The 9629-nt window shown below is 36.4% G+C and overlaps 1 protein-coding gene across 1 annotated transcript; it reads left to right on the forward strand.

Moving 5' to 3' along the window:
- Nucleotides 1–1992: 1992 nt before the first annotated feature.
- Nucleotides 1993–2629, forward strand: LOC145129185 (uncharacterized). Its single transcript, XM_079063910.1, has one exon. The coding sequence runs from the start codon at nt 2078–2080 to the stop codon at nt 2498–2500; it is 423 nt and encodes a 140-aa protein (XP_078920036.1). The 5' UTR covers nt 1993–2077; the 3' UTR covers nt 2501–2629.
- The last annotated feature ends 7000 nt before the right edge of the window (nt 2630–9629 follow it).

The raw sequence follows: 9629 nt of genomic DNA on the forward strand, positions 1-9629 counted from the left end.
CAAAATTCATAATGGAAGATTACATACCTTTTGATTTGTTATAGTAAGCAAATAAAAAACCCTTCTTCAAAGCTTTGGAAGCAAGCACCAAACATCTCGTGCCTCTGATGGTTCATACCTAACCCTAGCAACTAGGAGACTTGAAGAGAGATGAGATGGGGAAGTAAAAATTTCGGCTTTTCCTTGCGGAATAGGGATGACCGAAATTTAGAACCCCATGAAGGGTTTTTATAGGTGATCAAAGGAGCTAAGGATAAGACAGTTTCCTAAGATAACCCATAATCCCTTAACTTCCTCCATAAGGCATCTAGGACACCCTTAATGCCCAATGAAACCCTAGAAGACCTCTAGAATTCTTTCCCCCTCCTAAGGAGGTTCTAGAATGGGTCAATGTTCAATCTTTTGAACATTGTCACCTTTAGTCTTTCCACTTTTAATTATTCTAATTAATCCCAAAATTAATTCAAATTTATTTATAATTAAAATACAATTTCTAATTAATATATTATTCTCACAATATATTAATAAATTATTTATTTTGATTTTTAGTTAATTTATTAATCACATAATAAATTAATAAATTAGTCTCTCTCTCTAAAAGTCATCATTTTCAATTACTAGGTTTGAGAGCAACCTAAAAGGACTTTGCTAATAATTCAATATTATACTAATTTAATTATTGGCGTAGACACCTAATCCAACACACCCCACCACATCCTACCTACTCACCCACCAATAAATCTACCCACCTCACCACACCTCTACCTCTACATGCCCACCCCATCCCACCCACAACCCCAAACCCACACCCTACCCCTACACACACCCACCTATGCCCCTCACCCCACCCTAACACCTACACCCACATACATATCCCTGCTACACCCACGCACCCACCCTGCACCCTACATCCACAATCATACCCATACTCACCTACCCACCCCTACTCTTGCAACCACACCCACATGTACACATACTTGCTTACGCCCCACGTTAACATGCCGCCATAAGTTTAAGTGGGTAATAGTTTAACTAATGAAAGTTTTGTCATATTTTTTAAAATAATAATAAGTTACAAAAAATTAAAAAGAGTATTTTCGTCGTAATGCATAATTACTTTCCAAACAGAAAACACATTACATTCCATGTCAATCAAACACGTAACATTTTCCAGTTCCATTCTCTTTTTAAAATCATTATGCGAATCAAAAAGTCCCTTTTATACATACGGTTAATTTATTCCTTTTGCCATCATGAGTTGGCCGCCAACCTTCCAGCTTCTAGAAAACATCAATTGAGGGGTAAACAAGGTAAGAATGACATGTTAGGTAGCTGACATATGATCTCATTGCCGATAAAGATCTTGATCTACATTATATTAAAACTGAAACTTCTAAAATATGGTTGTGAAGACTCGTACCTAACGATTTTTGTAAGTATACTACCCAAAAAGCAACCATGTTACACACTCATGCAACTTCAATCTACCAATATTCGTATTTGAGAGATAGTGGATCTCTTTGTTTTGGCGGAAATCATAGGACAAAGGGCGAGACATCATAGGAAAGGTACAGAACTAGCTCGGGAATAATGAGAAAAACGTTTGGGAATGACACGAACAACATGTAAATCGTTGAGGAACAAGCACATCTCATTTTTTCTTTTGAAATATGCTTGCTTACACAAGATTGTTCATCTTTTAAAGATGTTGTGGGGACAAGATTTAACATTGAAAGAAGGCTACTTATTGACTTCATGGGCACTTGTCCTCGAATCGGTCCATCCTTGCTTGGACGTATACAACATGAAATGAATCTTAAAATGCTTTTGTCACTTCAAGAATTTTATCAAAAAGTAAATCATTTTTTTAAAAAAACTTTCAACAAAATATAATTTTAGTAACAAAAAAAAAAAAAAAAAAAAAAAACAACAACTTTGTAAGGCAATATAAAATACAGTATTTCAACACGTAAACCCTTTTGCCACCCAATTTATAATCCCCCAAAACCCCACAACTTTACCACACCCGTTCATCCCTCCAACAAACCCTCAAATTCTCCCTCTCAAAACCCCCAAAATGGCGTCACAACAGATCCGATCTCAGCGTGAAGATGCCCAAGTATTCACCGGCGAAGATCTATGCAAAGAGAAAGCGCAAGAAGTCCTCGCCAGATTCTCCCTACCAAAAGGCCTGATTCCGATGACTGACGTGACGGAGATCGGCCACAACGAATCCACAGGGTTCGTGTGGGTTCGCCGGAAGAAGAAGACTAATCATCTCTTCCGTGCGATTGGTCGGAATGTGTCGTACGATAGCGAAGTAACGGCGTTGATTGAGAATCGGCGGATGCGGAATCTAACAGGTGTTAAGAGCAAGGAGCTTTTGATTTGGGTGACGATTTCGGATATCTTTGCGGATGAGTCCGGGAAGATAACGTTTGGAACTCCGGCGGGGCTGTCTCGTACGTTTCCGACGACGGCATTTGAAGAAGTGGAGTGAGAAATTAAGCGAAAGATTTGTGGATGAATTTAGTTCAAGGTTTCCTGTGTATTTTGATAGGTTTGATTGAAAGTTGTAATAGCGTAAGAACATATATATATATAAAAGATAGTATTTTCAATAAAACAAGTGTCACATAACATAAACATGTTAATTAATATACACATAACAACTGAAAAAGCTCATAAAAATTGAAACTAGATATCGTAAACTCGAAATATTCATTATATGTTTTGAGCCCATTTTGGTAATATCAATCATTTTTTCTTAGGATGGTTTAGGTCTTTCTTAGATCATGGCATGTTTCATTTATAACCCGTGTACACATGTTGAAAAAAATTAAAATATCAAAAATATTAAATAAAAGTTAATCATTTAGAAAAAATGTTGAAAACAAATATTTATATAACACAATGGAACAATTTGTTATTAAATATATCATATTTGTCTAAATGGAATTTATAAATTGGTTATAAATAACTAAGAAGCAATGTTATTTAAATGATAACTAATAAATATATAACGATTGTACACCATGAAATATATAATTTTGATATATTGAAAATAACAATGTCAATAAAGATTTTTAATAGTATGGTTTTATTTTAAAATTCAAAATTCAGCAACATATATAGGAAATATTAAATAAAAAATAAACATTAAAAAAAATTAAAATGATATTTTTCAATAGCCATTTGGAAAAGAAATTCATTCAAAATACTGAATTGAAATAAAAAACCAAATTAAATAGTTGTGAGTTTAAATGGCTCATTATTAGTTCTAAAGCTATCATCAAATAAATAAAATAAAAAGATAAATTAAGAAAATTTCTAAAAAGTTAGAACATGTTAGCTTTAGTTGAAGAGAATGATCTAAAAATTAAGAATTTTCTTTTACCTCAAGTATCTGTTTTTCTTCGTTTATTTTATTGGCTAACTAATCTAAGATTATGTGGTTCATTTAAGAGGGGGTGCACGTGAAAATTTAGGAGCCCACAAATATCAACACCATGAGAAAAAAAGCCAAAATTAACTATATTTCGATCATTAAAAACATCTTGATCGAAGTATGGAACCAAGTTAAGTAGATTTTCATGGCAAACTAACAATCGTAATAACAGTTATTCGTGTAGAAAAAGCATCATAGAAAAAAAAATCATATAAACGATTGGATATAAACAGCTTATCATGATTCTGGGTGATTTTATTACAACTCTTAGGGACACCAACAAAACTCACCAAAATGTGATGCAGAGTATCAAGCAGATATAGCGATTTCAAGCCAAGAAGAATCTGATAGAACTTAAAGCAAGCACCAACCTAAAAAGCATGAAAGTATGAAACAAAACTTTGACTGCAAAATCATTAACCACTTCCAATACTTGAAAATACTTTGAGTAAACCATTCAAAAGTGAAACCATAGAACAACAACCAAGAGACCAAACATCTTTAAAAAACAGTGAACAAATTGACTTGCATGCACATAAAAAAATAAGAACAATGAAAATGTGGTGTTAGGAGACCCAAAGGCCCCTTTCATCTTAAAAATTCCAGAAGCACATCAAAGCTAATTTGAACTTCAAAACAACAATTTCCCAAAGCATTCTTTTTTTAATACATATTGAATTATCCCACTTAAAAAAAATCCAATTCTAAAAATCATAATAGCAAAGTACATTGCTATTACCGTTATAATTTCAACCCAAATTCTTCTATCTTTTGGCCATTTAAAATCAAAATTTCTAGTTTTATTATCATTTTATTCAAATAAATTCAAATTATGAGAAATTTTATGAATATTTTGAATTCATTTTTCATGTAGTTTTAATTATGACCAAAATACCCTTAGCCTTCAAAAACTCCAAACCATTGCAAGGCTATTTTGATTCTTTTCAAGTATGCCATAACTCTAAAGAGAACCGATTGGACATCACATGTACCCAAAATAATTTGGAAATTCTTCAACTCTCCTCTAAAACCTATAGTAAGGTTGACAACGCATCAATTTTAGCACATCTGGAAGTCTTAACCTTTAGTTTCAATTCTAACACTTTAATTATAGAACTAATGCTTGAAATTTTATTCTCATGAATTAGAACAATGGGGTCCTCAAGTTCCTATAAATAATAAACAATTTGGCAATTTTCAATATGATTCAAGAACATATTTCGAGTTATATTTCAAAAAGGATCAATTTTTCTTGAACTTGAATAAATATCATAAGGACTTAATAGATATTAAAATCATATTTACCTTACAGCAATTAGTGAAAAAATTCAGATCTTCAGGACATAACTTCTCATATACGGATCATCATGTTTACATAGATTTTACTATTAGAAAAATGAAAGGCGGTTGTCAAATAGATACTATAACATCTGTTTCCCAGGTATTTACCTTTTTAAATTACGTAATAAATTATTTTGCAAAAATGATCCTACGCAAGGCGTATGATTGCTTACTACGCAGGGCGTATGAGGGATTAAGAACACGGGGACTTAATGCCCTACGCAGGACATAGGTGCGCAGGATCCAAACTCAAATTTTTAGGGTTGTGACCCTATTTAAGGACCTTAAGTCCCTTGAGGCCCTCTCTAACCTCAGCCTCCACTCTCCCAATCAGTCATTTCGAAACCTTAATATCATTGAGCAAGTTTTGAGCCTCTTTTTGTGTTTTATGGTGTATCTTGAAGAATGAGGAGTCCACTTTTGGAGTTGGTGAAGCTCAAGGTTGAAGATCCAGGGTCTACCTTACATTTTTCAGCCTTTGAAGGTATAGAGTTTGAGTTTTATGCTTCCTTTTGATAGATCTTAGGTTAGCTCATGATTTGTTATGCTTTTGTCCTAATACCTTGGTTTTATGGAGTAGGATGTAACATCCCAAAATTTAAGACCAAAAATTTCATTTATAATTATGTTATTATAAAACCAACAATATAAAAACATCCATAATAACATCCCATGTCAAAACCAAAGTGTCAATAATCAGAACATGTTATCATAAAGCAATATCAGAGTGTAATCCCAAAGATCTCATGTGCGTAAAACATAGTGTGATGCGCTGCAATTGCCGGCTCCTTTCCTTTGAAAACGAAGTACCTGAAACCAAAACTGAAAACCGTAAGCACGAAGCTTAGTGAGTTCCCCAAATACCACATACCATACACATCAACATACTGCCTATCATATCTGGGTGATGGCCTACCCCTTCGGTCTCTTTCAACCGGATACTGTCTAGCACATAAGCACATAAATCACATACCCGTCATACATAACCATGAGCCATACATATCATTCATATACCATAATCAAATAAAATGCTATGTGCCAAAACATAGTCTTGCCATTATGCCACGGGCCGCCACGTGGTCTTTCTTGCCATGCCGGGAGCCACCTCCTGGGTCTTATTGACAAGTGCTAAGAGCCACCTCCTGGTCTTCCACGCAAGCATCACAAAAACAACTAGCATACATACTACTCTACTTAGCTAATTAGCATATAGTGTGGCAGGAGCCGCCTCCTGGTCTTTCGTACATAATGCCTAGGGTTAAACCACGGGTCTTCCTACCATGCATAAACTTAATGGGCCGGAATTGGTGCCTTAGACCCATACAAACAGTTAGGAGACTCACCTCGCACTGCTGAAGTCCTGCGAATAAATCTCTGGCTGCTGACTGACAGACCCCCGAACTGTCAACATCAAAACAAAACCTAATTAACCATTTGGGTTTCAATGCATACCCAAAATTCCATACTTGGGGTAAAAAGACCATTTTACCCCTAACCTAGCTTGGTCCAAAGCCAAGGCCCAAACTCAAACTATGGAGGCCCAAATGCCAAATAATAAATCAAGGCCCAACATATGGCCCATCTTTCCAAATTGGGCCCAAACCCCTCACATGGTCTTACCTTAAGGACTAACTATATTCTAGTCCATATACTTGTTCTTGGATGGCCCATCAATAGCCCAATCACCAAAGCCTAACAGAAAGGCCCAACTCAAGGCCCAAACAAAATTAGGGTTTTCACATAAAATGATGATTAGGGTTAAGTAAAAACACTTAACTCATTAAGGACTTAATCCATTAAGTCCATCACTTCACTAGGCCATTCATACAATGTAGTCGGGCTTAATTCATAATTCCAATCCAATGGTCCAAAATGCGGGTCCCGACAAGTCTAAATTAAAATCTCCAAGATTAGGGTTTTCTAAACCCTAATTAGGGGTTCCAACCCAAACACAAGTCAATTAGTCCCAATGGTTATGTTTTTTGGCTGATTTAAGCTTTACTAGGACGGGAACCACCCATTGCCACCTCGCGCAGTGGTGGTCGATGGCAGCTCACGACGGCAACCACCACCTCACGGTGGTGGTGGGGGTTTTCCTTGGATTTTCTCCGGCCAAAACACCCAATCAACATCCCAATCAAATAGGAAAAACACTCATACACATCTAATCACACACATATAACCACCCCGCGGCGACAGGCGGCAGCAACCGGTGGCAACCACCACCTCGTGGTGGTGGCGGTGGGTTTTCGGCCAAATAATTCGCATACTACACCACAAATACCGAAAACAACCAATATACTCAATCATACTCATATTCAGCCACCTCTCACGTGGCTGTCGTCACTGAAATAGACAGAAACGGTGGCCAAAAGGTCACCGGCGGTAGCAGCGACACCCCATGACCTCCCACCCACAAAAACGAAGAAGAAGAAAGAAAGTGGGCGACGATCATTCTTAACGAGGGCTTCCTTTTCGCTCACGACTCGCACAACGACGAACACGACTTGCTTCACCGGTCTCGGCGGTTCTTCGGTTGCACACAAAATCTCCGACAACAAGTTTGTGGTGGTGGCGCTTCGATGGCAAGGTGGCCGCTAGGCGGCTTGTCTGATCGGAACAATGAACGAAGAATGGTGGCGGCTGAAAGAGTCATGCATGGCGGAAGCTGAAAGGTCTCCTAGGTTTAGGGTTTGACGATGCGACGAGGGGGAAGGCATGGGTTTAATCCTGTGTCCATTCAAAATTTGGCACATTTTACATGTCTGGTCCCTCCCCATAGGATCTTTTCCAAATTAAGTCCAATATTTACCATTCAACCCCTCTCTTCAAGATTTTTTTCAATTTGAATCCATAATTTACCCTTTAGCCCTTGCCTTTAAAAATCCTTTCATAATAAGTCCATAATTTACCAAACACACCCTGACTTCTAAAATCCTTTTCAAATTAAATCCATAATTTACTAAACAACCCTCAACCTTCAAAATTCTTTACAAAACTAATCGGGAAATTACATTTTAACCCCCAAACTCTCACTTATGGCTTTTAGCTCCCGAAGACCAACACCCCGCTAAATATTATGGATTTTAGGGCTACTATTCATCCATTAACTTTATCTATTTATTTATTTAATAAACGGGATGTTACATAGGATCTACTCTAGATCTTTTAAGCACAATGTTCTGCTGGTTTTGAGTTGAGAAGTCATAAAAATGGGAGTTTGGGCCTCACATCCAACCATGCATGAACTCTTGAGCTTTTGAGTGGTTTTTGGACTTAGGGTTTGGTTTTGTTCCCTTTTGAGCCATGAAAAGGCATAAAGTTTGTGACTTTATCATTTAAGACATCCCTTAGGTTTAGATATGAGAGTTGAGCGTTTGGTCTTAAGGTATTAAGGACTTATTGAGAAAGTTGGAAAACATCGCTGGTACGTAGGGCGTAGCCTAATTTTGTCTCGATTCCCATTTAAACTCTATGATGTGCGTAGAGCATGGTACGCATGGCATACCCCCTCCCCCTGATGTTTACTTTTGGTCAAATGTATTTAGGTCAAGTTGAGTGGATCATGTTCATGGAAGGGTAAAATGGTCTTTTACCCATAAAGAGAGAAAGAAATTTTGGGCTTAGACCTTTGAGTGTAAATTATTATGTTAATTTCTAATTAGGGCCTTATGATGTATTATTTAGCGTGAGAGTTCTAGTTTTGACAGCTCGTGTGTGAGATTCGTTTGTCTTCAGTTTGGGGTGAGTCTTCTCACTTTACTTGTGGGTCGAAAGCACAAATACCGACCCACTAGATTATGTTATGTTGGATGCTATTTGTCTTTGTGACTTTTGCGTGTATGTTTGGGTTGAAAGATAGTCGAGGGCTAGGCCCATTATTGCATGTTCGGGTTGAAACATAGCCTAGAGTTGGGCCCATGATTGTATTTTGGGTTGTAATATACCCCAGGGATGGGCCCACTTATTAGTATGTCATGTGGTATATTAGGGAACTCACTAAACTTTGTGCTTACAGTTTCATGTTTATGTTTCAGGTACTTCCGGTTCGAAAGGGAAGGGCCCGACGTGATCGCACACCATCCCCCTTATGATTCCGCATCGATTACTATTTTACTCTGATGATTTTGATACATTGTATTGTGTTTGATTTTGAGACAACTGATGTAAGGATTGATGATTTTTAAAATGAAAAATTTTATCTCTATTTTTGGGATGTTACAAATACATATAACATGTTTTAATTAGCTAAAAGGATCATACCTTACGTTGTGAACTTGATCCTAAACAGGTAGTTGTTGATTTTTATGAAACACCCATATAAATTCACACAACTTTACCTTGTGAACTTGATCCTAAACAGGTAGTTGGTAATCTTTAAAAAACACCCATATATAGCCACACAACTTTTTTTTTTGGATTTATTAATGATTCTTATGAATAAAATGAAGCCACAAAGATGATCAATCATCATCCATTCTTCTACAGTTCACCCTTTTTTCTTGTTAGATACAATTTATCATAACTATCATGCAAATATACAAAAATATCCACGTTTAACAACAAAACCTTAACCTTTAAACCAAGCATACGTGTACATATTACGTACTTTGAGAACTCAAAGTTTTCAAAAGAGAAAAGCACCAACTTGGTCTACAAATATTTGGTAGTTGCGGCTTCACTAAAATGGAGTAAACATATATTATTGACCTAGGATATAAAAAAATAAAACATCAAACTTTTGAAATCCAAAAAATACAAGAATTAGAGATTTTACCAGTTTTATAGGGTTTTGTTATCGGTAATTAGGGGGATGCTAAATCCATGGAATTTATATTTA

This window comes from Lactuca virosa, chromosome 8 (assembly GCF_052849685.1).
Source record: "Lactuca virosa cultivar CGN04683 chromosome 8, Lactuca_virosa_CGN04683_v6, whole genome shotgun sequence".
NCBI lineage: Eukaryota > Viridiplantae > Streptophyta > Magnoliopsida > Asterales > Asteraceae > Lactuca > Lactuca virosa.